The sequence below is a fragment of the Prionailurus viverrinus genome, chromosome E1, assembly GCF_022837055.1.
Source record: "Prionailurus viverrinus isolate Anna chromosome E1, UM_Priviv_1.0, whole genome shotgun sequence".
Taxonomy (NCBI): domain Eukaryota; kingdom Metazoa; phylum Chordata; class Mammalia; order Carnivora; family Felidae; genus Prionailurus; species Prionailurus viverrinus.
The window spans coordinates 2,653,299-2,680,327 of record NC_062574.1 but is presented as its reverse complement, the minus strand read 5'-3'; the positions used below and the strand labels follow the sequence as shown (position 1 = coordinate 2,680,327).

Sequence of the window (27,029 nt, the reverse complement as noted above, 5' to 3'; positions counted from 1 at the left end):
CCCTATTCCATTCGGATCACGCGCGTTTCCCAAAATAAGCCCCGCCCCGCCCGCTCAAGTCCAGCCCCGAGATTTAGCCACACCCGGTTTTAGGCCCCACAGCCCTGCCCCCTCGTTCAAGGCCACACCTACCTCTTCCCAAGCTCCTTTCCCAGACCAAAAGCAGTAGCTCGCTTCCTCTGTGAGATCCGGGCTTCCTCCCTCCCCAAACCCCCACCACCCCATTGAGAGGCTTAAGGCTTGTGGTTGCGGGTGTTTTCCTGCTCTGAGCTCCAAGACAATCCTTCCACCTTTATTAAAGGCTAGCCATCTCCAGGGCCCCATCCCGCGGCGCATTCAACCACGGCCAAGGCCAGAGTTAAGTCCAGCCCTGGTCCGAAGTGCATTATCAGTCTTGGCCCCTAGAGTCCCCGACCCTCCCTCAAGCGGGGAGGAAGAGGAGGCCTCCTCAGTTGTCCAGGCTCATGAGTAGAGCGGTGCCCCTCTTGATCCAGTGATCAGATGTCATGGTCCCGGACCGGAGGTCGATGCCAATGACGAAGGAGGCTCGGTCTGAGCTGCCTGCCCGGTTGGGATAGTAATAGCAGGGACAGGAGTACATGCCTGAGGGAAAGGAGAGGGGATGGGAGTCAGAGCGCTGGGGCCTCTGGGAGAGCAGGCACAGGTGTGGGGGGAGGGGCGGGGCAGAGGAGGGGTTGGGATCCAAACTCGGGGCGCCATCCCACCCTTGGCGCTCTTCTTTCGGCTTTCTGCCGGCCTGAAGTGGATGGTGGGCATGAGGCAGACCAGCTGCATGGGGTCCGCCTCCACCAGGCAGGAGTTCTTCCAGTCCCAGCCGGCGCCCTCCAGGTACAGGCCCCGGACCCACACGCCGTCCTGGGAAGACACGGGGAGAAGTCTGGACCCGAGGCTGCCAGCACCCCTGGCCTCTGGCCTCCCTTCTCCCTTGCCAACCAGCTGTTTCCCCCCTTTGCTCCCAGCGCCCTCCTCCACCAGACCCGCCTTTGCTCCCAGTCGGAGCACATCTGGCTCCCACCTTGGGTGGGTACACGAGGTTGCTGTCATCCACGGTGGAAACAATAAACTCCCAGGAGAGGCTGTCCACCGAAATCTGGGGATGGAAGGCGAGAATAAGGGAGGACCCCCAGAGAGGAGCGAGCCCAGGTGGCCAGCACCCCCCCCCCCCCCCCCCCCCCCCGTCACACTTAGCATGTGGCTCACGTTATTTTGGCGAGCTGAGGCCTGCAGCACGGCGGTGAGGAAGCCGGTGGGGAAGGTGAAGCCGGACAGCCAGAAGAGCACGGGAGGCCGGGCCCGGCTGGCCCACAGCTCAAACTGCTCCACCCGTGTGGCCAAGTCCCGTGTCCACGAGGCCAGTGGCTTTTGTGAGGGATACGCCTGGGGGAGGGGGAGGCGGTGCGTGTGTACGCGTTCATTCGTTCACGCGTGCAAATCTTTACTTGGTGCGCTCGGGGCAGATAGGAGGAGATGTGGTGTCGGCCGGGTCCCCCGTTACGGCTGGCAAAGCTGTCTCCAAAAGCCCCCTCCCGGGAAAGAAGCATAAAGGGAGCGCTAGTTAACCACGCCAGCAACAGTGCTGTCCAGTTACCGTTAACGAAGCACCTACTGAGAGTTGCACACAGCACTAGGAATCCCTGACGCGTCTTCAGACAGGTTAGTGACTCGCCCTAAGTCCCTGAGTTAATGACCGCAAAGCCAGTCTGTGAACGGCAGAGCCAGCTTTCAGATTTGAATCGGTCTGGCTCCAAAACCCAGGCTCCCTGGTTTTGCTCCTACAACCGGGAGGCTGGGGGCACCGGGGCCAGAGGTCAGCTCATTGTTGCAGGAGGATCGACAGCTAGGTCATCTTGCCTTCCCCCAGAGCGGCGGGACATGGGCGTCGAAGATGCAGTTGAAAATCTCTTCCAGGCTTGTAGACATGACGATGAGGCCCTGGATGCCTTTTTCTAGATCTGTCAGGGAAAACCTGGGCAGGGTGAGGTGGGAGCTTAGAGAAGGGCCTGGCAGAGCCATCTCAGGTGGGGGGCTGGGGGGCGCCTTTCCTCCCACCCCCTCCCCACCGAGCCCCTCTCCATCTTACAGGATGGTCTCCATAAGCTTGTTGTATCTCTGGATTTCCTGCAGAAGGACCACGTTGAGGGGGGAGGGGTCCATGGCCAGGAGTTTCCGGGTCCCCTCATAGTCGATCATTTCAGGGATTTTCTGTTTCACATCTGCAGCCAGCTCGAGGACCTGACCCGGCAGGGGCTCTGAGTGGGGGGCCCCTCTCCTCCCCGCACCCCCACTCCACCCCCCCCCGCCCCCCGAACCCGGCATCCACCCCTGCCTACCTTCTCTTCTCGGCTCTGGCCTCCCGCCCTGGTGGGTGTAATCTGGGGTTGCAGGGACAGCAGAGTCTCAAAGAGAGTCCGCGCCTCAGTGATCTGGGAGGCCACATCCGCGTTGGGGTGCTGGCCAAAGGCCTCAGGGGGGTCCATGGTGGGCAACATGCTGATGTACTCCTTGTAAGAGGCCAGACTCCCATCTTTGGGGATGAAGTAAGTCTCCAGTGCTGACAACCTGGCGACCCACAGCGTGATTCTCACCGCGCTGTGGGCCACACTCTGGGGCCTCGGCGCCAGGCCAAGACGCTGGCCCCTCTGCAGGCGCGTGTGCCCCCTGCATCCAGCTCCCTGCACCTGCTCCCCTCCTGGCCCCACAACCCCCCCCCCCCCCCCCCCCCCGCCTCCTGGCCTCCCCTCCAACGCTCCCCGCAACCCCAGTCCTGCCACCTGGTCTGCCGGGTGTCCTCTGGCCCCCTGTTCGGTGCCACCTCCCCCTCACCGGTAGAAGGGGGTTGAGAGAGTCTGGTCACAGAAATAGTCGTTGATGTAGGTGGTGAGCAGCCGCCGGTCCCAGTCATCGGTGACGTGCCCGCCGTAGTTGACGCCGGCGATGAGGTACTTGAGGGCATCCCAGGGGGTCTCCTGGTACTCCTCCAGGTAGAGACTCAGCAAGTTCTCCGACACCTGTGCGTGGTCCCAGCCCCCACCCCCACCCCCCGACACAGTTAGGGGAGGAACTTCCCTCGGTGGCAGGGGGCGGGGCGGGGGGGAGGGGGAGGGGCCGCCAGGCGGGAAGCGTAAGGAGAGGGGGCGCTGGGATGCCGGCCCCCTGCTAGCACAAACCTCAAAGTCAGAGTCATTGAAGCCGTAGACGATGTTCCAGCCGAGCTGCAGGAACTTTTTGCGCTCCAGCAACACGGAATGGAAGAAGCAGAGGGCAAACAGAAGCTTCTTATACTTGGCAGGTTTGGAGCAGCGGGAAAACTGCGATTCTGTCATCAGCTGGTAGAGGCGCGTCATGTTGGCCTTTAGGCCCTGGGGACAGTGCAGCGCGGAGGTGGGGTGCCGTGCATCGTGCCAAGCCCTGCCAGTAGCACCGCCACAGTTGTGTGTGGAGGCTGCTTACTGCACAAGGGCACTGGCCGAAGAGGTCAGTGAGGGCTGCAGTGCAGCCCTTGACCCGCGCGCCAGGATGTGCACTGATTCACAGGACTGGGTGGGTGCCTTTCTCTAACTTGCACGCGGGCACCGTGTGGGCTACTGGGAGCTCTGCCTCCTTGTCCCCCCACTTTTGATCCTCTCAGCCATGATGGTCTCGACGGCGGGCAGGCCGGCTCGATTTGGGAATACCAGAAAACACGAGGACCTATCCGTGCAACTATTAACGGACAAAAACGTACACCATTAGGTACAGAGGTTCAGTGTAGGTTAGAGGAGCCATAGTGTATCATCGAGGAGGGGCATGCCACGTGATAGATTTATCAGGCTTCGAGAACAGGTCAGGATTTGGACTAAGTCTCACAAAGGGGAAGGAGGTCACCAGACTGAGAGGAGGGCATCGGTCTCCTGGAGATGGAAAGAATTGAGGGAATAAAGGCACAAAGGGGAGAATAAGTAAGGAGATGGGTCGAACTGAAGTCAAGCTCGAGGACTCAGGTGGGGTCAGAAGGGCCGTGGTTCACCAGGAGTCGCGGGGCCACTTTCTGTCTCGAGTACTACCGCAACGGGTTGAAACGGTGCTTTAAGGAGCCCCGTCTATGAGGGACAGAATGGAGTCGGGAAAATATGTAAGCAAGAGTACTGTCGTTTATAACATCAAAATACGTAACGTGTCTAGGAATAAGTCCAGTAAAAATGTACAAATCTTCATAGAGAGAATGACAAGACTTTATTGAAATAAAGATTACGTGGAGAGAGACGTACTATAATCATGGATTGGGAGACTCGATCTACTCAAGACGTTGATTTCCGGCAAAGTGATCCACAGGGTTTTGTTTGTGGAACTTGACAAGCTAATTCCAACATTTCTGCTGGAGAATCAAAGGCCATGGCATAGCCTGAAGAAGAATGAGGTAAAGAGACTTGCCTTACCAGCTATCACGCATTATTATGGAGCCAAACAGGAACTGAGACGGTACCTACTGACCTGAATATAAACCACCTGACCAGTGAACAGAGATAAAGGGCCCAGAAACCTAGGTGTGTGTAAAGGGGAGTTAAGGCCTGGCAGGCATCGAACATCGCAAGGGTGATGGTGGGCTATTTGATGATGGTACTGGGAGAATGGGTTATCTACGTGGGGGGCTGGGGGGCAGCGAAATTAGACTTCTGCCTCATTCCACACTCACAAGGATCCGTCTCAAGTGGTTAAGACACATGAATGTGAAAGTCAGGGTATAAAACTCTTTCTTTTTATGTTTGTTTATTTTTGAGAGGAAGAGAGAGTGAGCGAGCAGGGGAAGGACAGAGAGAGAGGGAGACACAGAATCCGAAGCAGGCTCCAGGCTCTGAGCTCTCGGCACAGAGCCCGATGTGGGGCTCGAACTCACAAACCGTGAGGTCATGACCTGAGCCGAGGTCGGACGCTTAACCGACGACGGAGCCGCCCAGGTGCCCCTATAAAACGGTTTTGAAGACAAGGGAGTGCCTTTACAACCTCACAGTGAGCAAAGATTTCTTGAATGAGACCTAGGAGCACAAGCCATAAAGAAGAGCTAAATTCCATCTCATACAAATTAAGGATCTCTATTCACCAATAATAATAGTTAACAAGGGGTGGGGGGAGACAACCCGCAAAACACAAAGCGGACGAAAGGATTAAGTTGTGGAGCATATGAGGAACCGTGAAACATAAGCAGCGTGAATCAATGTCAAGTACCCAGCGCTGAATGAAAGAAGCAAGGCGCAGATGAATGTGTGTGTTAGCCAGACGCACCTTGAGAAAAGTGGCTGCAGCCGAGTGGGGAGGGCGGTGGGAATGGGAATCATCTTTCTTACACAGGAAGATGGGCACACAGGTGTGTATTGAGTTGGGATCCATGGGGGCGCCTGGGTGGCTCAGTCGGTTGAGCATCCGACTTCGGCTCAGGTCAGGATCTCATAGTTGCTGGGTTCAAGCCCCACGTGGGGCTCTGTCGGGCTCTGTGCTGACAGCTCGGAGCCTGCTTCAGATCCTGTGTCTCCCTCTCTCTCTTCTCTCTGCCCCTCCCCCACTCACGCTCTGTCTCTCAAAACTAAATAAAGATGTTTCAAATGTTTTTAAAAATGAATGGGGATCCTTTATATCTTTGCATATATTTTAGAATTTTTTTTTTGAGAGAGAGGGTGCAAACAGGTCTAGGGGAGAGGGGTGGAGGGAGGGAGGGAGGGTGGGAGGGAGAGAGAGAATCCCAAGCAGGCCCTACACTCAGCGCGGAGCCTGATGCGGGGCTTGATCCCTTGACTCTGGGATCGTGATCGGAGCTGAAATCAAGAGTCGGACGCTCAACGCACCGAGCCACCCAGGCACCCCCTCTTGTATTTTATATTCTTTTGTATCTGCTTAATATTTAACGAAAAGGAAAGGACTAGAAGGCAGGCTGTGATCCAACCAAGAATACCACTCCAGAATCGCACCCAAACCGGCGACTGGGGGCTGTGGTCATGGGGACCTTCTTACTTGTAAGACTCGAATGAGCCACTGTCCCCTTGACTATTGGGACTGCTTTCGTGTATCCCGATGCAAACACTGGCCTCTTTCACAGGATAACAAAATTGCAATACCTGACCTAGAACAGATCCTGTGCTGGGGGAGAATTTTAAAAAGGACATGACTGGGTCCTTTACCACAATTGGAATATATAATGGATTGGGTTCAAATGCTCTATCCGTTTATTGAGGTTGGGCAGCTGTGCTGTAGTGTGTATTGAAAAAAAATAAAAATCCTTCTCAGGATTGAGCCCTTTATGCCAAAATACACTGAAGTATTAGTGGGAAAATACCATGATGTCTTTCCCAGTTTACTCTCGCCGTTCGGAGAAAGCATGTGTGTGTGGAGACGCAGAGAGAGATCAAATGATAAGGCCGGTGAGGCAAAATGTTAATAATGGAAGAGTCTGGGTAACAAGTCACGGGTGTGAGGCTGTGAGGACATAGTGTTTGTGTTCTTCTTCTTCTGTTTTTGTTTGTTTGTTTGTTTGTTTTAAGTAGGCTCCAGGCCCAATGTGGGGCTTGAACTCAACACCCTGAGATCAAGGGTCACACTCTCTGCCAACGGAGCCAGCCAGGAACCCTAGAGTAGTCTTGTTCTTACAACTCTTGCGTAAGTTTCCAGTGATTTCCAAGTAAAACATTTAAAACTAGTGCCCTCTTCCCTACGGAGAGAAATCCTGTTGCAAACAAGTATGCCGTGAATGTTCGGCCTTCCCTGAAGGTCTGGCTCACGCCCAGAGGTTCTGCAGACCCCGGGTGGTAAGGACAAATCTCCCCTGGGTGGAGCCAGGGCGAGCCTCCCCTCCCCCGCAGACCATCCCCCCTCCTCCCAGGCCGCCCCCAGATTCCAGGTGGCCTCCACCTTCTTATGCGGCCAGAGGTAGCACCTGCCTCGGCTCTGACACACCTGTGCCCCTCGCAGGGCGCTCGGCCAACAGGGGGCCCTCTAGCCACCAAGGCATACACCTTTCTTGGAACGCAAAAGGAGGTTCTTCGAAAAACGAAGGCGCCGCTAACAGAACTGGGCCGAGGAGATCATCTGCGGTGGCGGGCTGGCCACTTGCTCCGAGAGTACAGGATTTATGGTTCTGGCGTGCCAGGAGGAAACGCCTCGTTGCCAGATGGAATTCAGACCCGGGAGTGCGTTTGCTTCCCAGGGCCAGAGACAAGGACCGGGCAGGATCAGGAAGAGGACAATTTCTCCATCGAGTTGTGAAAGGGGGAAACGGAGAATGAGCCAAGTTGGAGGTCAAGGACCAAGCCTGGAGATACGATCAGAGGCCAAGAGGAAAAGGAAACACAGGCGTGATAAGTGATGTGGCGGGAGACAGAGGGAGAACCCCAAGCGCGTGTCAGGGAAAGGGTGGGGGGACAGTTCACTGTGTCAACTGCCCCAAGGCAGGCGAGGAGGATTTACATGATGAAAGACGTGTGTCCAGACTTACTGGTTGAGTACCTCTTACGTACAGGTGCTAGTCACAAGGTGAGCAAGACAGAGAGAGAGAGAGAGAGAGAGAGAGAGAGAGAGAGAGAGAGACAAAAGATGTGTCCTCTGGCCTCGCGGAGTTTCCAGTCCAGAGAAGACAGCAGGCATTCGTCAGAACCAAACTCACACGGTAAAAGGACCAGCAGGAAGGTTCTATGAGAGTGTTTCACTGGGATGCTGAGCTCAACGAGGAGGGCCGAGGCCTGAAGGGGCGGAGGAGGGGGCGGCGGGGTGGGGGAGGGGGTGCCCGGCAGCTTGTGCGGAAGCCTTGGGGCAGGACGGTGCAGAGTCTGGAGGAAGAGGAACAAGATATTTTAAGAATTGAGGGTGGAGCGGAGAGAGGGAAGGGAGAAGGGGTAGGTGGGGCCCAGAGGCACGGGGTGGGGGGAGGGGGGCTCACAGGCCTGGTCAGCAAGGGTTTCCGTCTTGACTAAAAGCACCGAAAAGCTACTCGAGTGGCGTAAGCAGAGGTGAAGGGGGGGGGGGGGACGACACAGGAACGTGATCGGTGTGGCTGCATTCAGTGGTGACCTCGGGGCTGGAGAAAAGCATTTCAGCAGAGCTGGAGGGAGAAGGGCCGGAAGCCCGGGGCCACTGGGGAGAGGTGGAAGGAAATGCCGGGAGGCAGGAAGGTCCTATGGACTAGCTGTTTACTCTTCTGTGCCTCAGTTTCCTCTCTGGAAAATGGGGGCGACGGTACCTACCTGATAGGGTGTGTGTGTTCTAAACGAATTTGGTAAAGGGACGGTGCCGGGCACGGGTAAGCGGCTAGCGGTGTTAGAGATTACCGCTCTGTGCTAAGAGCCTGGCGCGCGGAGGGAAGAGGTGAGGGGGGGGTCTCTCGAGAGGGGAGCAGAGCCCGAAGGCCAGGCGGCTGTTAAGGCTGGGCCTCCCGCTGGCGCCGGCCGCAAGAGAGCCGGGCCAGGCAGCGCGGCCGGCGCCGTACCTTTGGCGGTTCCGTGGTCATCTTGATGCCGGCCTGCAGGACGGAGATGGGGAAGTCCGGGTGGGGGCTGGAGCTGAGCCAGAGGCGGAAGGAAGGGTGAGGTTCTTCCACCTGCAGCCGCTCTACCAGCTTGTCCAGGTTGGGCATCCAAGACAGCGACAGGTGGCAGTTAGCTAGGAACACCCAGTGTCCTGCAAGGGGGCACTGGATTCAGTGGGAGCCCTTCCCCGAGCCCCGCGTGTCCCCACGCGTCGCCCCCGAGTCCGCGCGTGTCGGGGGGGGGGTCCCGGGGGCCCTCTGGAGAAGTGGGGGCTGAGGGAGGCCGGGGCTTCCGGGAGTAAGGCGCGCACCAGGGACGGGGGTGGGGGAGCAGGACGGGACACTGACCCTGAAGGACCCCCTCTCGCAGGAGCCGGGCGGCAATGGGGGCCTGGCCCTGGCCCAGGGACAGGGCGTGGAAACGCTGGGCCATGCCCATGTGCTCCGCCAGCTGGAGCAGGGCGCCGGAGGGGTCCACACCGGGAGACAGGATGAACACCAGCGGGGTGCGTGGGGTCGAATCCTCCAGAACCTGCCAGAAGCGCGGGGTGTGAGAAGGCCACGTGAGGTGGGGCGGGGTCGGGGGAGCGGGGACTGCCCAAGAGCAGAGGTTGGGGGCACCGCAGGGCGAGGCAGGAAGGACCGGGGGTGCGGGGGGGGGCAAGGAGGAAACCAAGCCACTGACCAGCTTCATGTTGAGCACGGGCGGCTCCACGAAGCGGGAGCCGAGGTTGGAGACTATGAACGAGGCGACACAGAAGGCCACCCGGTCCTGGCGCAGGGAGCGCACGATCAGCATTCGCTGCATCTCATTGCAGGCGTTTTCCCACTCGCCTGGGGACGGAGAGGGCCGGGAAGCAGACGAGACACTCGGAGGGGCCGGGGACAGGGACAGGGAACGAGGGGAAGGGCCCGGCGGGGAGGGGGCACCTGGCAGCATGGCCTTCTCCGGGGTGGCGCTGGTATACCACAGGTGCCAGTCACGAGGGTATTGCTCGAAGGAGTTCATGAGCCCGTGGAAGTTGGTCAGTTTGTCCAGCTCTGTGATGTTGTCCCAGTAGGCGTCGGCGAGCCAGCTCGTACACGGGTTATCCATCTGGCCCTCGCGATCCAGGACCTGGGCAAGGAGAGAGGAGGAAGGGGACTGACCGGAACCCCTCCAAAGCATTTAACGATGAGGCGGCCGAGACCCTGCATCGGGCAGACTGTGGGAGTCCCAGAGGCACTGGGCTCCGCCTGGACCGGGGAAGTCAGTCGGAGGGGGGGTGGGGGGGACGGGGCAGGGTCTCCCCGGCACCAGGCGGACACCTCACGGTGCAAATTTGGGGAGCTGGCGCCCTCTGCTGGCTTCCTGGGGACACTGTCTCTCGCCCTAATGACCTCGCCCTGCAGAAAGGCCCCTTGCCTTGTTCACCCTCTTCAGCAAATACTCACTGCTCACCCACCGTGTGTTCTGAGCACTGGGATGCGGCACTGAACATAAAGGGCACATATCTCTGGCCCTGAGGGGCTTATTTTCCAACACGGGAGGGCAGACGATGAGCCAAAGACATAAACAATTGAGTTATCCAGTGCTAGGTAAAGATGGCAAGGGCGCACCAGAGTAGAATGAGCCGAAGAGCATACAAAAGATTGGGAGTTCCGGGGGTAGTTTGAAGCATTCAATAGGAAAGTCAAGGAGGTCTCGGGGAGGCGCGATCTGAGTCCGGCGTTAAAGTTGGTGAGTGGGAGCTGCGGGCGCACCTGTGGCAGAAGGGACAGCGAATGCAGGAGCCCTGGGGGCGGGGGGGGGGGCAGGGCAGGCCATGGGAGGTGACACCAGGGAGGTGGGCATGCTGACAGACTGGGGGTGGGGAGCATTGGGAGGCTCTTAGTTATTGGTAACCCGGAAGAGAGGAGAAGTGCCCGGCCTTGTCCAGGAGGGTGGAGAGAGGCCAGCCCGGGAAACGTGGTGGCACCGTCTGGCAGGTGTTTTTAAATTTGTTTTTAAAGTTTATTCATTTTTGAGAGAGAGAGAGAGAGAGAGAGAGAGAATGAGCAGAGGAGGGGCAGAGAGAGAGGGAGACCCAGAATCTGAAGCAGGCTCCGGGCTCCGAGCTGTCAGCACAGAGCCCGATGCGGGGCTCGAACCCACAGACCGTGAGATCGTGACCTGAGCCGAAGTCGGACGCTTAACTGACTGAGCCACCCAGGCACCCCTGTCTGGCAGTTTTAAGGGCCTAATGGATTTAAAGGGAGTCCATTCGGTGTGGGAGTGTTTTTCTCCGGCTAGGCCCAGGCTCCTGGGCCACACAGGAACAGGAGAGTAAGATCCAGCCAGAGTGGTGGTTTCGCCAAGCAAAAGCAATACGGGACTGGGCGCTGAGGGTGCCTGCGGGGCGGGGGGAGCATGTAACGGTGACCAGGGAACCCAGGCCGGGAAAGGAGGGGCTTGAGCAGCAGTGAAAGAGGCAAGAGACCACACCTGTCAGTGGGTCACAGGTAAGAGGGGCCCCAAATCCTCACCTGTGATGTGAGAGCCCCCCCCCCCCCCCCGCATCCCCAGGGAGCCGGACACACCTGCTCCTGGCACTTTTCCTTGGCTCGCTCGCTGGAGCCTTGGGCCTGACGGTCCGGCCCGGAGTCCCGGTCATACATGTCCCCGTCCCCAACCTTGACGCCTCTGACCGACTCACCACACCCCCGCGGAGAAAGAAGTTGTACTCGTCCATGTTGAGCTTGCCAGAGGTCTCCAGGATTTTGGCACACATCTGGAAGCTGAATAGTAGCTTGTGGCGCTCAAAAAGGGTGCGGCAGGTGTACCTGAGAGACGGGGGCACCCGGAGGGCGGAGGGGACAGGAAGCACAACGTGAATGGTTACTGAGTGCGGGTCCTACAATCGCGGAGCCTCACGCACAAGAAGGGCCTGAATCGGCATCTAGCCCAAACCTTTTGTCAACGGCCAAGCCCTCAGGGACCTAGAGAGCTCACTGGTGAAACCAGTCATTCATTTCCGTTAAACAACACACAGCATCGATTTGACCCCTACTCTGTGCAGGTCCTAAAGGCAGAGTCATCTCTGAGCCCCAGCCTCTGTCCTGGAGGAAGTCAGCTGAAGAGGGAGGACAGACAGAGAGCCCATCGATTAAGCGGTGATGTGATGGGTCCTGTACGGGGTGGCCGGACCTCCGAGGGATGGCGGGGCAGGGGGCCCCCACTGGACAGTTTCTGAGAGGAGCCGCCCGGTGCAGGCGTGGAGAGGAGGAGCAGGGAGGACTCCCGGGAGAGCTGGAGCATAAGCTAACGGGCCTTGGAGCAGCCGTGGGGAGGCGAGCAGGGACGGTCTGCAGAAAGATTCACAAGTGAACCCGCGGGGCTCAAGGCCTGGGTGACCGGGAGGAGGCTGTGGGTGCTGGTCAGGGGCGAGGACCCTGAAGGAAGCAGGAGGACAAAGAGTGTGGTCCCCCACCCGCCCCCTACCCGGGACCAGGCCCCGCCCCAGCCTGCTGGATGTGGATCTGGATTTCACGGAGATTCCCAGTGCTTGCGGGGCACGTGGCCACCGGAGATGCGCCGGCAGCGTGGACCCTAGCAGATACGAGCACGGCTCAAGGAGCTCGTGCTCTGTCCCCACAGGGAGCAGGGGACAGGCCAGTGGCCGTGGCGCCGGGCAGCAGTGGCGCGGGAGCGTCCTGGCAGATGCGGGGGAGGTGGGGGGCTCCGGAGGCGCGGGGCGCACACCTGTACACGGCGTAGGTGTGGTACTCGTTCAGGTAGTCGATGCGGTCCTCCAGCTTGTTGCTGCGGTGGCTCTTGTCGATGCTGAGGACGAAGAGGTTGATGTAGGCGTCCAGCGAGAACTGGTACATGGGGTCGATGCGGCCCATGTCGTTGAGCACGAAGAACAGAACCGACGCCCTCTGGGCACACGGGCGGTAAGCCTATGGAGGGGCAGAGTCAGGGCAGGGTGGCGGGGGAGCGACCACGGGGCTGGGGGTTGGGCAGGGGACAGGGTCAGGGCCGGGGTGGGGGGGGAGCGGCCACGGGGTTGGGGGGGGTGGGCGGGGGACAGGGTCAGGGCAGGGGTAGGGGGGGAAGCAGCCACGGGGCTGGGGGGGTGGGCAGGGGACAGGGTCAGGGCAGGGGCTGCGGGGGGAGCGGCCACGGGGCTGGGGGGGTGGGTGCGGGACAGGGTCAGGGCAGGGGTGTTGGGGAGCGGCCACAGTGCTGGGTGGGGACAGAGTCAGGGGAGGGGGAGGGGGGAAGCGGCCATGGTGCTGGGGGGAGTGGAATTGGGGGGGGGGGGGCGGTGGCCACGGGGCTGGGCGTGGAGCAATGGGCGAGGCTCACCTCGCGGGCCAAGTCGATGTTGATCTCTGTGGTCTCGCTGGTCTCCAGCTGCTCGGTCACCTCGGTGGCGGTCATCTTGGAGGTACGAAGGGTGTTCACCAGCTGCACGTCGTCGAGCAGGGAGCCCGTGGCCTCATTCAGCAGCCTGAAGGGAAGCGCAGGTAGGCGGGTGGGGAGGTGGGGAGTCCTCCCGCCCCAGCCCGCCCACACCCGGGATTCTGGCTGGACTGGGCGTTGGGTGGCAGCGGCGGGTGCACTCTCACCGAAGGATCTCGTCCTCCAGCTCCTTGAGCTTCCTCTTGCCGGCAGCGATGTTGATGACCAGTGAGTCCTTCTGTTCCTCCAGCTCCGGCCGCTCCTTCCGGACCACGATGCCCAGCAGCTGAGCCTCCAGGCCCTGGGATCACGGGGACGCGCGGTGGGACTCGCGCTCTGGTGACGGCACACCCCTGACACCCGGTCACGCCTCCCCCCACCTCATCCCCTGCCGCCCAGCGCAGGGGGCCTTTGTCTCCACCCCGCCGACTCGACTCTCCGGGTGCTTCCTGCTCCTCGCTAGCTGGGTCCAGGCTGCAGCCCCCGCCCCCACCTGTTCCTTGACAGCAAAGTTGACGATGGTGGTCTTGGCCGAGGTCTCAGGGCTGTAGTGGGGGTTGGAGAGCTTGGTGGTGATGTAGAAACGGAAATTGGTGTTGTACTCCACCTCCTTGTCTGCAATGCGCATCAGCAGCCGGCCGCCTGCAGCCGGGCCAGGGTCAAGGGCAAAGGCAAAGGAGCCCTGGTGACCAGGTGTGGGCTGGCCCAGCCCCCAGCCCGCATCCAGCTGCTCTAATGGGCCCAGTCCGGGGCTGTGGGAGCGGAGGGCCACAGTCTGAGGGCCGGCCCTCCCCCCCAACCCCTCACCTCGTGGCCCAGCTGGCTGGTCTCTAGGATTTGTCCCCCAGCCCAACCCCACAGGAAGCCTGGACCCTCACCGATTCGAGCTACAGATTTGTTGAGCACAGGGTTAAGCGTGGGGTCCAGATACTCCTGAACGTTCTGGAGCAGCACTGGATATCCAAACTGGATGGCCTTTTCTAGAATTTGAAGGTAATTGCTCATCTGCAGGTCGATAATCTGGAGGCCCTAGAGAGCAAGGGAAAGAGACGGGAGACACGCTGAGGGGCCCAAAGTAAAATCTGACTCCGGGTCGGGCCTCAGGAAGAGGCAGGCTTGGGAAGAGACGCCAGGGGCCCAAGAGCAGCCCCCGCCCTGCCCCTCCCGCCAGCCTTTACCTGGTTTCCTTCCATGTTCTTGATCCACTTCAGGGCCTGGGCCTGAGGGTCAATCATCAGTGCCCACCTGAAGGAGGGTGGTCAGTCAGAAGACAGGCTCCGCCCTTGCCCCGCCCCCGCTCCCGGCAGCCTCCTTACCTGTTGCCTCGGGTGACGATGATGCCATTCTCTGTGGAAAAGGCATCCGAGGGCAACCCTTGGATGTTCCAGTCTCGAACTTTGGTAGGATTGGACAGGAAGTTATCGAAGGTGAAGCGCGGTGAGCACGGCACCTCCAGCTCCCAGATCTGGGCGGGGAAGAGCCCCGGACGTCAGCCTGGAGGCCCGAGCCCCGAGCCCCGCTCCCCGCCCCGGGGCCCCTGCCCCCGGCCCCGGCCCCGGCCCCTGCCGGGTGTCTCCCCGTCCTCCCCGCAGCCCTGGTCTCGGAGCCCAAGAGCTCACGAGGACCTGAGCCCTGCCTCACCTTCCTGATCCATATCTGGGTGACGATCTCATCCCGGTAGTTGGTCAGGAAGGGGCCCATGTAGGACAGGAAGGCGGCGGCCAGGAGACAGTCACCTACCAGGTAGCCCAGATCCTCCTCCAGGCCCTGGGTGGGGGGGCGGGGGGCGGGCAGGGGGTGTAAGGAGGGCCCCGGGCACTGGGGAGCGCTGGCTCTCTCCGCACCGCCCCCCCCCCCCCCCCCCCCCCCCCCCCCCGGACACTGGCTCCATCAAAGAGGCGCTTTGTCCTAAACCTTCGGCCCTGAGGAGTCCAACCTGGTTCTAATCCCTTCGGAGTTGCCGTCTTTCAAGTGATCCTGTTTACATTCTGGTGATAAGGCCTAACCCTTTCCTGAAGCCAGGGGCTCCATAAAGGCGGAGACAGGATGCGGGGGGGGGGGGGGGACCGTTTCTGTAAAGTCGTCAAGTCCGTGGCTACAGCAAAGGCCTGGAGCTTGCTCCCCAGGCCTGTGCAAACACGGGAGCCGCCGCCTCCCAATGGCACAGACTCGCTTTCCGCAGCTCTCACCGTATGGGAGGGGGGAGAACTCCCGTCCCCCGTTCCTGGATGTCCCTGCACCCGGGGGTCCCCATGCCCCCCCCCACCCCGAGTGTCCCTCGGCCGACAGGGGGTGGAGCTCTGGGGCCCGGTGGGCAGGGAGGAGAGCCGGGCGGGGCCCCCAGAGCTCACCTTGACCGTCTCCTCCCAGCGCGCCTTCTCGCTGGCCAGCCCTGACACCAGCAAGCCCGCTCGCTCCAGCTTCATTTCCATGTCCTCGGACTTCTTGCGGAGCTCCTCCTTCTGGGCCAGCTTCTCGTCATACTGCTTCTTCAGCATCTCTAGCTTCTCGGCCACCTGGGAGGGACCAGAGCGAACGGCTCAAAACGCCACGCTTGTGGCTGCGCTGCTCGGGGTTCCGGTGGCCCATCCGCCGTTTCTAGGCCTTGGGGCCTCCGTGGCCCGGTGCGCCACGTGACGATGCTAACCCCGACCCCGTAGGGCTGTCGCAGACAGAAAATGAGACAAAATACGCGAGGTCTTCTTTCCCTTTCCCTCCGCCACTCTTTTCTTGGGCCAGGAAACTTCTTGTCATGAAACTCAAGGCCGGGTAGGAAGACAGTCCCCCTTGGAGCATAATTAAGCCACATGGGTCCCCACTGGCAAGAGAGGATCAGAGGGCACAGAAACGACTGCCACCCCCACGCCAGCGTGGCATGGCCCGAAGGCAGGACCTCGAGAGAGAAAGAAAAATCTAGAAACTGTTGGAGAGAGGAAGAGGGACTCCATTCGGGGCAAAGGCCCAGGTGCAGGGACCCACACAGGGATGGGGATCCAACTGTGCAGAGTTCACGTGCTGGCCTGGTGCCCCTGACCGGGCCTCATCTGGGCTGTGGGAAAGAGGGCACAGGGCGCAGGACATGGCCCAACCACTGAGGTTGACCTCCAAAAGACCCTGGAAACGCAACAGATTAACTCCCCAAGAGACTGTCTTTAAAGCAAAAGCACCCAGGGCTGCTGCGTGGCTCAGTCGCTTAAGCATCCGGGTTCAGCTCAGGTCATGATCTCACGGTTCAGGGGTTCGAGTCCCATGTCAGGCTCTGTGCTGATGGCTCAGAGCCTGGAACCTGCTTCGGATTCTGTGTCTCCCTTGCTCTCTGGCCCTCCCCTGCTCATGCTTTCTTAACAATAAATAAATGTTAAAAAAAAAAAAAAAAAAGGCAAAGTGGAGGTCCCAAATGTCACCTTCGGGTGACAGCACGCCTTCCAGGTCAAGCCTGGGTAGTGATGTTAGAAGGTATTAACATCCAGGGAAAGAAGGGGTCACTCCGAAGGGGTGAGTCAGCCGGGCCACTCAGGGACGAAACACCGGCCGGGGGTCTAGAAAGAGAGGGGCGCCCTTGCACTGCCACAGGTGGGCTTAAACCCGCTGGAGGCCATGCTGTCCGGCGGTCTTCCCTGCGTGCCACCTGTCGCCAGGTTCACGTGACTGCCTCCCCCCTGCCCGCGCAGTCCAGGCTCGTCAGCAACACTGATTATAATTGGGCTTCCCGCGGAGCTGTGTCTGTGGGGAAGCAGCCAGCCCACGATCGTTCTGGATTTCATTACTTATTTTGCATGTGGTGTTGTCTTCACTGTTTCTATTTTTTATACAAGAAATGTATGCATAAGGTTAAAGACCTAAATAATACGATAAAAAGGAGTTATAACAAAACCTCTTCCACTCCTGGTCCCGTTCTTCAGTAGCAAATTATTTTGAACCATTTCTCTTTTTATTTCTTCTGGCAGCTGCCTCCCTATCTCTGAATATTATGCTTAGGCTACTATTTTTAAAACACATACATGCATATTTATACATACATTAATCTGGTTGCGGTTTTTATCTTTTTAACTCAAAAATTATGGAAAGTTGCAAACCTAGGGCAAAGAATCACATGATGACTACCTCTACGCCCGCCACATATATTCAACAGTTGTTAACATTCCGCCAGTCTTATTTCATCTACTGTTCTTGGCCAAAGTGTCTTAGAGGAAGTTACAGACTCATGAAGCGCCAAGCCTCAAGACGTCCCGGTGCAGATCTAGAACAAAACAAGGACATCTCCCCCACGATCGTAACACCGTCATCACACCTCACCGCCACTTTGTCTTTTTTTAAAGCATAATTTTCCTCTTTTATGTCTTTTTGTAAAGAGTGAATCCACATCAGAAGGGAAAAAAACACACATGGTGAAGGATCTGGCTTCCTCCCACTCCTGCCGCAGCCCTGCCCCAGCCCGTGCCCCTGCCCCAGCCCGTTTCTCCTATAGCTTTCCAGACACAGTCCGTGCGTAGGGTCCACCGGTAATAAATACAGGCACGGTGAAGGCAGGCCCTTGCTCGCCACCAAATCCCTGCACTTAGAAGAGTGCCCGGCGCTCGGGAAGTATCTCTTTGGATGAATTTTTTTCATAAAGATAAATGCTAACATACTACTGTACTTTATTTTTTTTCTTGTCTCCAAATCGGTTCTCGTCAAGCCGCCTCATTCTCTTTAACAGCTGCAAAATAATCTTGTGAATGACTGAACCGTGATTTATATAACAAGTCTCCTTCTGATAGACATGTGTGTCTTTCCAGCGTGTTCTATTATTAACAATGCTGGAATGAACGTCCTTGTACACTGCTGCCTCTTTTTTATTTTGTTTGCTTTGGGAATAAGTGACTTAAAAATTCAAAAGGGATAATTATGGGCATGAAAAGTCTCTCTGCCCCGCCTCCCCCCCCCATCCACCCTGCTCCCTCCTCGAGGTAGCCAACGCGACCTGCTTCTTGAATATTCCGCAAGAGGCGTTTTGCACACGCTCGGGTATATTCCATACTGCCGTTTCCTGGTTCGTCCGTTTGAAACTATTTCTATGGCCTCTATGCTACCATGGACGCAGGGGTGACCCTCTCCCCTCCAGACTACACTTCTTCCTCCCTGTTCCTGCCCATGAGAATGCTTCAACTCCTTACCTTCATATTGCCGAACACCATCTTAAAACCCTGCTTTATCTCCTACAAAAGCATCGCCCAATCTTTACCCCACCCCCACCGACACCCAGCTCCCACTTTTTTTTTTTTAGCTGTACTTTTAAGATTTAAAAAAAAAAACTTTTAACATTTATTTTTGAGGGAGAGAGAGACAGAGACAGAGAGAGAGACAGAGCACGAGTGGGGGAGGGGCAGAGAGAGAGGGAGACACAGAATCCGAAGCAGGCTCCAGGCTCCAAGCCGTCGGCACAGAGCCCCATGCGGGGCTCGAAATCACCAACTTGTGAGATCGGGACCTGAGCTGAGGTCAGACGCTTAACCGACTGAGCCACCCAGGCGCCCCTGTACTTTCATTTTTATGTTGTCAAGGCTGACAACAACGTTCCCGCTCAGAAGTCACAGCCTTCTGCGCTCCGTCTCTAGGTTGACGGTAACAGCTAAAGGCCACAAACAGTGCAACAGCACGCACCTCCGTGACCACGGCCGGGCTGGTGCCGTGCGCGCCTGGGGGCCGGCCGACGGGCCGCTGCGCACACTGAGCCGGTTGCGAAAGAGCGTCCTATCACCCCGGATTCTGTGCTTCTGTCTTGCAGAAATTCTGATCGGTTGGGTCGTGTCTCCAATCTCTCTTGTATGTTGTTTGGGTTTCTTGTTGGCGTGGCTGTGTATATTCCTTGACTCTACCGTCTACCAAACAGCCCATCCTTTGATCATTTCTCGTTTCCCCAGAGTTCTTCCCGGTTCCCTGCGATTTTTCTCTGGCCGTCCTCTTTCTGCTCTCCGGGTGTCATCTCTTCCTTATTTACCCTCTGGTGACACCAATTTTTCCATCAGATCTGCTTTCTAAGTGCTTCTCGGTAGGATGAATCATCCCCGGGTTTACATGTTTTGTTATGATTTTTTTTTTTTTTTAAATCTTGGCCATTCCCTGGTGTGTGGGAAGACTTTCACCACGCCTTTACATACTCCTTCTCCGGAGGCAGGTGCGTGGCTCATCTGACTGGTGAAATCGGCAAAGAATAAGCTGGGACGCTCCACCGAGCTCAGGCCGTTTCCACTCTGCCCCGCAGCGACGCCCAAGACTGAGTCCGTCCGTCTGACGACGGGGTCGCTCCTCGTGGGCCCACCTGCCCACAAGGTCAGCCGCATCCTCCCACCTGGTCTCCGAAGGTGATGTTTTGGCCAAACCCCTTTGGTTTCACGTCTCAGTGTGTTTAGAACCCCCAGGCACAGAAGGCTGCTAGTTCGCAGGTCCCTTCAGCGTGCATTTGCAGACCGGGAAACGCACTGAGAAACTTTGGGCGGGCCTTGGGGGTCTCAAGGGCAGACTTTGGGGTATGGACGCGTGCTTTGACTTGGAGGGTTTGCACAGGCTCCCACCGGGCACACCGAGTTTTTGCGGTGGTCTGGCTGTCGCCGGGGTGAAAGGCTTTAAGCCGACGCTGTGATATTCTGACCTTGACAGATGACCGTGGCTTCGTCCACAGGTGAGTGGCCGTTTCTGCAGAGGCAGGACTGCTTGAAACAGAGCAGCCTCGTGGACACTGGGCTTGGGCCGGAGGGTGGCCGCAGGATGAGGTCCACCGTGGCCTCGGCACAGAAGCGGCCAACACGCCGACCAGCTTGAAGTCGGGGAGTTTCCGGGCACTGACGGCTGGACGACGACATTTGCTGGTTTTCAACGGCAAGACTGTACATTCCGCGTGTACTAATGGGTTCTAGCTTTCAATGGCTTTGGCCAAGCCTGCGTGGCACTAGAACAGCTGTCTCATTTTTTCAGTTTTTTGTTTTTTGTTTTTTTAAATTCAGGGCTAAGGAGGCAATCGTGGCTCATCCACAGCCTTGGGACAAGGGAGGGGTTCCATTCTGAGATTCCCGGTGACACAGTTAGGGCAGGTGGCGTGCAAGTATTATCTGTGCCTTAAGGGAGCATGCCGGAACAACTTGGGGGTTCCGGAGGGAAGAGCTGCGTCTTGAGACACGGACGGCAGAGGACTTGTGCCTGGCCAGGTCCCCCGGGGCACAAGCTTCAGCAGCAGCAACGGCAGCTTCGGTTCAGGAATGTGCTGGAGGTGACTTTCCAGTTAGGAAAAGCACGGGGCGAGGTGAAAACCTTGCCCATGAGGCGGTTCTTGTAGGGCCTCGGCAATTCCACAAAGACAGCCAGCACCATGAGCCACCGCGGCGTGGGGTGACCACGCCTGGTCACGACACAGAGCGGGGGACGTGGTGTTCACGGCGGGGGTGGGGGTGGGGGGGAGGGTCAGATACTTGAAAGGACACAGCCGGGATTTCTGTTTGGGGTTTCCATGTGGCTGCACAACATGGGGGACATCTTAATGCTCCCTAATCCCACACTTCACGATGGGCGACGGTGGGTTTACCGTGGCAAAACTTAGGTGTATTTTAGCCACAATAACTGCCCCTCTCCAAGAAATACATACACACGTGTGGGCTTCCAACCTGCCCCCGGCATGGTAAATGCTTTTTGGTTGGATCGTATCTCACATTACTCTATCGTGGGAGGGTGTCTCCGCAGTTTGACGTAAACTCACAGGTCATGATTTCCAGATAACCGCCATTCTGGTGAAGCTAAAAACCAAGCTTTTCTCCACGTATCCTCATTCCCGAAAACACCACTGAGTGTTCACCGTGGTCTCTGGAGCAACAAGAATTGTTGGTTCCTGGGAGCGTAATTTTGTCTGTAAATCCTGTATGTTAACTCCTGGGCCCTTTTTTTTCTTTTTTAAGTTTATTTGAGAAAGAGCACAAGCGTGCAAGCAGGGGAGGGGCAGAGAGAGAGAGAGGGAAAGAGAGAATCCCCAGCAGGCTCTGCACCGTCAGCACACAGAGCCCGACGTGGGGCCCGAACTCACAAACCCTGAGATCATGACCTGAGCTGAAATCGAGTCGGATGCTTAACCTACTAAGCCACACAGGCGCCCCTTGAATCTTTTTAGAATTTCAAATGATGCTCACAAGAGACAGGATTCGGAGCCGCTGCAGGCTCTGAGGTCCCACAGGAATGACATCCGTTTCCAGGGACTGACGGCCCGTCCTGGCCGCAGCTTAAGGAAACAGATTCTCCCCAGATACTGAGGGCACAGCTGAGACCGAGCAGAATAAGAGACTGGATGGTTTGGGGACTTTGACTTGAGAATGTTGGCTTCTTGATTTTTAACTCTGAAAAAGCAGGCTGATTTGCTTTCAGATTTTAATTTACTTGGACTTTAGTTTACTCAGGGACTTAACCTTTGAAATTTAACACCCTCCCTCAGGGTCGTAGTCAGATGTGTGGAATCTGTGTGTGTCATTACTCTGTAGCATTTGGCTGCCATCCCACGGTCTCGGCACACGGCCTGCGATACGCTATACGGATGATGTGACGACCAGGACTGGGACGCGAGAGAGAAAGAAGGTGAATGTTCAGTAGATTATGCTTCTGTTTTGGCCCATTTCAGGGCCTTCTGGGGCAATTTCTTTTTTTTTTTTTTTAAGTTTATTTATTTAGAGACAGAAAGAGAGCACGAGTGGGGGAGGGGGAGGGGGAGATGGAGAGAGAGAGAGAGAGAGAGAGAGAGAGAGAGAGAGAGAGAGAGCAGGCATGTACAGGGGAAGGACAGAGAGAGGGGCAGAGAGAGAATAGAATCCCAAGCAGGCTCTGCGTTGTCAGCACAGAGCCCGACGCGTGGCTCAATCTCACGAACGAGGAGATCGTGGCCTGAGCTGAAGTCAAGAGTCAGATGCTTCACCGACTGAGCCACCCAGGTGCCCGAGACAATTTCTAAGCCAGTGGTTTGTAACCCTTGCTGCCTGTCAGAATCGGGAAAATATATTTTCAGGGTCCCCAGCGAGCGAGTAACTATTTACTCCAGATTTGAGTTGATAAGCGATGTAGTTGAGCTCGGGGCCTCTTTCCAAACCGCTGGGCCCTGGCACTGAGTACAGGCTCTCCCACCCCCGGCTGGCTCCGACTTGGAAGTTTTCAAGATGCTTTCAAAATGCTCAGGCTCTGCCAGAGATGCGTACCGGCCAGTCTGTGGGGGAGCCCCGCATCGGCTCGGGGCCACCTGCAAGTGGGCGGGGAGGCAGGCCCGGCCTGTCGAAAGGTACGTTTCCCTCTGACACTCCACAGCCTTTTCAGAGGCAGAGGGCAAAGCTGGGGTCCCCGTCTGCTTCCTCTTACCGGCTAGGGGCTCTCAAGAGACCTAACGTGGGGTGCTCTACAACCACTCTCCGGTGAATGATGCTGTCGGCAGCCGACCCCACGGCCCCACTTGTCACACGTAATTCTTTGTCCCAGGATAGGAACCATCCAGGGGTGAGAAACCTTCCCAAACCAATCGCCAGCCCTGGATTGTTCACTCTCGAAAGAGACAGTGAAAGGGTGACCGGCCCGAGAGAGGCTGGGGGCAGGGGGGGGGGGGGGGGCGCGGTTAACGGCGGCCGCAGGGACGGGGCAGGGAAGGAGGGCGTGAGGACAGAAGCCCCCTCGCCCGGCCTGGCTGCTTCTGCACAGAAGGGGTCGGAAGAGGCCCCGAGGGCCGCTGCGCTCGACAGTAAAGACGGGGGCGAGCGGGGCTTGGGGTCAGGCAGCGTGGGCTCCAGCCCAGCTCCGCCGGCACCTCGAAAGTCCCTTCATCTCGCTAAACCTCAGGGTCCTCATCTGATCTGAGGACATCAGACCTGCGTGCTGTCCATACGTGGTGGCGGGTGAAACGTCCGGAAACGGTGTGACCGGCTTTGGCTGTAGGAAAACTCAAAGGCCTCCATACGGCCAAAGATCGCATCAGATCTGGAGCTTGGAAACGATGCATCTGCCCGTCAGAAAGGGGAACGGCCACGCAAGCCAGGGCGCACCGCCCGCCGGAACCCCGCGCAGGGTCCAAGGGCAGCACAAGCTCACGAGGTACCAGAACGGAACGAGCTCAGGTACAGAAATGAAAATCACTTCCTTATCTGAGCGTGGACGCCCCTGGGCGGACACACGAGAAGTTGTGAGAGAGGCTGTTTCCAAGGAAGGGCAGAGGGGGTGAGAGGGAGGCGTCTCGCCGGCTGCTCTTTCTACCTCTGAATTTCGCCCCGCGTGGATATGAAATCCTATCGAAGCAGGGGTGGAAAACGTACCGGATACGCGAGGAGACTCTCGGACTCCTGATAATAGCACTCTGCACCCTGCCTGCGGGAGCCGTTCACCCGCACGTCCTTCTTAAGTAGGGTTTACGCCCAGCGTGGAGCTCGACGTGGGGCTTGAACTCAGGGCCCGCTGACGGACAGCTGAGCCGAGCTCAAGAATCAGATGCTCAACCGACTGAGCCCCCCGGGCGCCCCACTTGTCCCCATGTCTCGGAGGAAGTCACCTTGCGGGTGTCCAGCCCGCTCCCAGTGAGGAACTCCCTCTCCCTCCAGCACGGCCCCACCCCCAGCCAAACACAGTATTCCCGGCCTGTGGCCCCCCGCGTCACACTCTTGCCCTGTCCCCCTGCCCTGGCAAACACCGATTTGCCACCCGAATTTCAGCACTTAACCCATCTCCGGGCCCGGCCCCAAAGCCCACGAGAGAGCCCGCCAGCTCCGAGTCGAGTTGGGAAGGGAAGGGCTCCAGCCATGCCTTCGTAACCCTCCGCGGGGGGGGTGTGGGGGGGTGGGGGTGGGGGGCTCAGCTTCTGAGCCAGAGGCAGCCCGTCTGGAAGGGCGCAGAGCGGGAGGCGGACGGGACTGGAAGGCAGAGGGGAGGAGGGGAGAAATCAATGGCGACGGAGCATCCCGGGAACCGGGGAGAGGGACCGCCACGGAAAAGACGGGCGCGAGGCTCGGCTCACCTCCCGCAGCTTCTCCTGGGCCTCAGCCAGCGCGGCTTGCTTCTCCTGAAGCTGGGCCAAGGCCACGTTCATCCTGACCCGCTTGGGCTCCACCACGCGGTACAGCCGCCCGTACAGCTGCGAGGAGACAGTCCGGCTGCGGCGGCCGCTGCCCCCTCCTCCGCCCGGGGCTTCCCCCAACCCCAGCCCGGGGCTCCCGCCCCGCTTCCCGCCCGCGCCCCCGCTCACCTCCATGGCCCGCACCCACATGCACAGGGACTTGGCCGCCAGCGAGACCCGGCCGATGATGTCGGGCTGGAAGTCGGGCTGGGCGCAGTAGGCCCCGATCTTCTTCAGAACCTTGTCTGAGATATTGTCTTTATCAAAGTGGATCAGTGACTTGATGAAGTTCTGCTCCCCTGTGGGATGGAAGCCGGGGGCCTCAGCCAGAGGGCCTGACCCTCCTCCTCCAGGCCTCGCCTCCACTGCTTGGGCGCGGTTCCTGCCCCCACCCCCACCCCCACCCCCACCCCTGGGCTCGGCTCCCCAGCCCAGAACACTGACCGCATCCCCGCTTCCTCCCGCGGCCCTCACCTCCCTCCCCAGAACCTCCAAGCCCCCAGGACACCCTACAGTCTTCCCAGCCCCATCTCCCACCAGCCACCTACCTCGGACGCCCTGGGCCAAAGTCCCTGCCCCAACACACACACATCATTACTTCCCCCTCTTTGCACATTCTCGTCAGGGCAGGGGTCGCTGAACTACGGCCCGCAGACTTTATTCCGCCAAGGGAGCTCAAAGCCGCGAAAACCACGAGAGCGAAACACAAAGACCCTTGTTTCGCATTTTCTGACTCTCATGCTTTTGAAGGCCCCAGAGGTATTCCTGCCTTTCTTTGGGTTCTGGGATATGGTCCCATATCTTCAATTTTATTTTATTATTTATTTATTTATTTATTTATTTATTTATTTATTTATTTATTTATTTATTTATTTATTTATCTTAAATGAAGGGGAGCTGTTTTCTGTTCCTTACAGCCAAAGAATCTTGACTGATCTTTACGTCTCCTCTTTCGTACGAGGCTCCCCCTGCCCTGGACCGTCGGTACGATGCCTCATTCGTCTCCACCTCTCCGAGCTCCTGGCGCACGGCGGACGATTAAGAGGCACGGGGCGAACTGGCGCTGAGTGCGCCTTGGGTCTCTAGCTTACCTAGCTGCCTCTTGGCCTCCGCCCAGGTGGGCTCGTTGCCTCGAAGAATCATGACTGCCTGCATGACCATCTCCACTTGGGCGGGGGGCCGTCCGTAAGACTTGATCTCTCCTATGTCCTTCTTGTTCAGAGACTCCAGAGCCTGGGCAAAGGGACTCGCTCAGGGAGCAGGGCCGTGCAACTCAGGGGGCGGGACAGGCGCTTGACGGGGGGAGACGAGACCCCACCGAGACGCCCTCTTCCTCCCACGTCCCCAGGGACTTCAAGGACATAGAAGGCTGGTCCCATTCCCTTCCCTGGGCCTTCGTACCCGCATGGCTTCTTCCAGGGCTGGCAACGCCTCTTCTAGATCCTTCTGGGCATTGTCGGCCAGTGCCTGGCACTTGACTTCCTCGATTGCGATCTTCTCACTATTGGCTGTCACGGCCTAGGGAGGCACAGGGGGCAGGGTTTTGTCTTCGCCCTGGGCGAGAGTAGGGGGCCAATGTCAGGGGAGCGATAGTGATCAGAGATAAGCTTAAAGAAGATGCGAGGGGCACCGCGTCCCCTGACACGGTCGCTGATGGTGCCCGGGGCAGCCCCTGCCCCCTGGTCACTAGTGGTGGGGTGCGTGGGGGGCAGAACCAGGGCACAGGGACACCGCCCCCCCCCCCCACCTTCTGCTGCTCATCTGCTTCCCGCTTCTGCTGCACAATGATGACCAGGTACTCCTCACACTGCTTCTGGAACTCAGCCACCTTCTTCTTGGCCTCCTCCAGCTCCAGGGACATCACCTCCACCTTCTCCCTGGTCTCATCGATCTTAAACAATCCGGTCCGCAGCTTGTTGGCCTGGCCCAGCAGCTCCTGCCGCTTCTCTCCCAGCAACCTGGGGCGCAAAGTAGGGTAAGGTGCCTGGGGAGGCTGGGCCCTCCCCTTCCCGCCTGTTACCACCGCCACCACAGTCAGGTTTTTAGCATTTCCTGCCTGAATCCCTGCTAACAGCTTCCCAGCTGGCTTTCCTGCTTCCAGACCCTCATCCCTCTGATTTATTCCACGCACCACTGTCAAAGCAGCTTGTTAGACACTGTTGTCATCACCGTGTCCCTACTTGAGGCTCTCCCACTGCCCCCCCCAACCCCGTGCGCAGCAAGCAGGGGGCTGCGGTGAACCAGACGACACAAGCCTGTCCCAAGGGGGTGACCACCTCTCACCCATCTCCACCCTGGTTTCCCCACGTGGGAAGGAATGTGGGCTCCGTATTGCCACAGTGTGTGATTTTTTTTTTTTTAATTTATTTTGAGAGAGACAGACAGCACGCGTGTACCAGCAGGGGACGGGGTGGGGGGAGGGGGAGAGAGAGAGAGAGAGAGAGAGAGAGAGAGAGAGAGAGAGAGAGAGAAAGAGAGAATCCCAAGCAGGCTCCATGCTGTCAGCACAGAGCCCGACTCAGGGCTCAATCTCTTGAACCATGAGATCGTGACTTGAGCCGAAATCAAGAGTCACACCCTCAACCAACGGAACCACCCAGGTGTCCCGAAATGTCTCATTTTTAAAGAAAACCTGGAAATCCGGATTTTTCTAAGCCTCCCATTTTAAATGTTAGCAGCTTACTCAAAAAGTTTTGAACGTTATACAGACCAAAAAAAAAAAAAAATAGCATCTGTGCAGGATTATTTTCTGGACTGAGCGAGGAAATGTGCATCAAAGGCTTAGCATAATGTCTGGGCAAACAGTAAACAGGCTGGAAGCCTGGGCGCCAAGGGAAGGCCAGGACTTGACTTTGCCAACCGCTGCAAGTGCCTAGAACAGTGAGTGTCACGTGGCAGATGCTCAAAAATATGTGTGGAAGGAATGAATGAAAGAATGAATGAATGAATGAGGATGACCGTTCTTTTCACAAATGGCTTGTCCTTCACCCTGATCAAAACAC

The 27,029-nt window shown here is 58.0% G+C and overlaps 1 protein-coding gene and 2 long non-coding RNA genes across 8 annotated transcripts in view; 2 read left to right on the top strand and 1 right to left on the bottom strand.

Moving 5' to 3' along the window:
- Positions 1–270: 270 nt before the first annotated feature.
- DNAH2 (dynein axonemal heavy chain 2) overlaps positions 271–27,029 on the bottom strand; it is a 92,530-nt gene continuing 65,771 nt past the window's right edge. For 2 of the 6 annotated variants that reach the window (XM_047832089.1, XM_047832090.1), the window contains exons 61-87: positions 25,775–25,985; positions 25,429–25,545; positions 25,119–25,260; positions 24,157–24,326; positions 23,929–24,045; positions 15,284–15,448; positions 14,574–14,699; positions 14,249–14,397; positions 14,111–14,177; positions 13,811–13,961; positions 13,426–13,574; positions 13,100–13,233; positions 12,837–12,981; positions 12,228–12,427; positions 11,182–11,308; positions 9,437–9,623; positions 9,192–9,340; positions 8,855–9,038; positions 8,468–8,658; positions 2,845–3,380; positions 2,352–2,580; positions 2,102–2,253; positions 1,873–1,987; positions 1,222–1,398; positions 1,037–1,111; positions 726–876; positions 271–603 (exon numbers count right to left, since the gene is read on the bottom strand). In XM_047832089.1, the coding sequence (XP_047688045.1) occupies positions 449–603; positions 726–876; positions 1,037–1,111; positions 1,222–1,398; positions 1,873–1,987; positions 2,102–2,253; positions 2,352–2,580; positions 2,845–3,380; positions 8,468–8,658; positions 8,855–9,038; positions 9,192–9,340; positions 9,437–9,623; positions 11,182–11,308; positions 12,228–12,427; positions 12,837–12,981; positions 13,100–13,233; positions 13,426–13,574; positions 13,811–13,961; positions 14,111–14,177; positions 14,249–14,397; positions 14,574–14,699; positions 15,284–15,448; positions 23,929–24,045; positions 24,157–24,326; positions 25,119–25,260; positions 25,429–25,545; positions 25,775–25,985 (4,471 nt within the window). In that variant the 3' untranslated portion in view covers positions 271–448. Of the gene's footprint in view, positions 604–725; positions 877–1,036; positions 1,112–1,221; positions 1,399–1,872; positions 1,988–2,101; positions 2,254–2,351; positions 2,581–2,844; positions 3,430–8,467; positions 8,659–8,854; positions 9,039–9,191; positions 9,341–9,436; positions 9,624–11,181; positions 11,309–12,227; positions 12,428–12,836; positions 12,982–13,099; positions 13,234–13,425; positions 13,575–13,810; positions 13,962–14,110; positions 14,178–14,248; positions 14,398–14,573; positions 14,700–15,283; positions 15,449–23,928; positions 24,046–24,156; positions 24,327–25,118; positions 25,261–25,428; positions 25,546–25,774; positions 25,986–27,029 lie in introns of those variants that run through there. The other 4 variants (XM_047832091.1, XM_047832092.1, XR_007146729.1 and 1 more) reach the window with 4 other exon arrangements.
- On the top strand, positions 6,254–12,220 carry LOC125151327 (uncharacterized). The gene is made up of 4 exons (XR_007146731.1): positions 6,254–6,645; positions 6,974–7,347; positions 7,505–7,651; positions 11,545–12,220. It is a non-coding gene; the product is annotated as an uncharacterized LOC125151327 (long non-coding RNA).
- LOC125151325 (uncharacterized) lies at positions 12,289–16,799 on the top strand. The gene is made up of 5 exons (XR_007146730.1): positions 12,289–12,421; positions 12,885–12,997; positions 13,183–13,925; positions 14,144–14,923; positions 15,303–16,799. It is a non-coding gene; the product is annotated as an uncharacterized LOC125151325 (long non-coding RNA).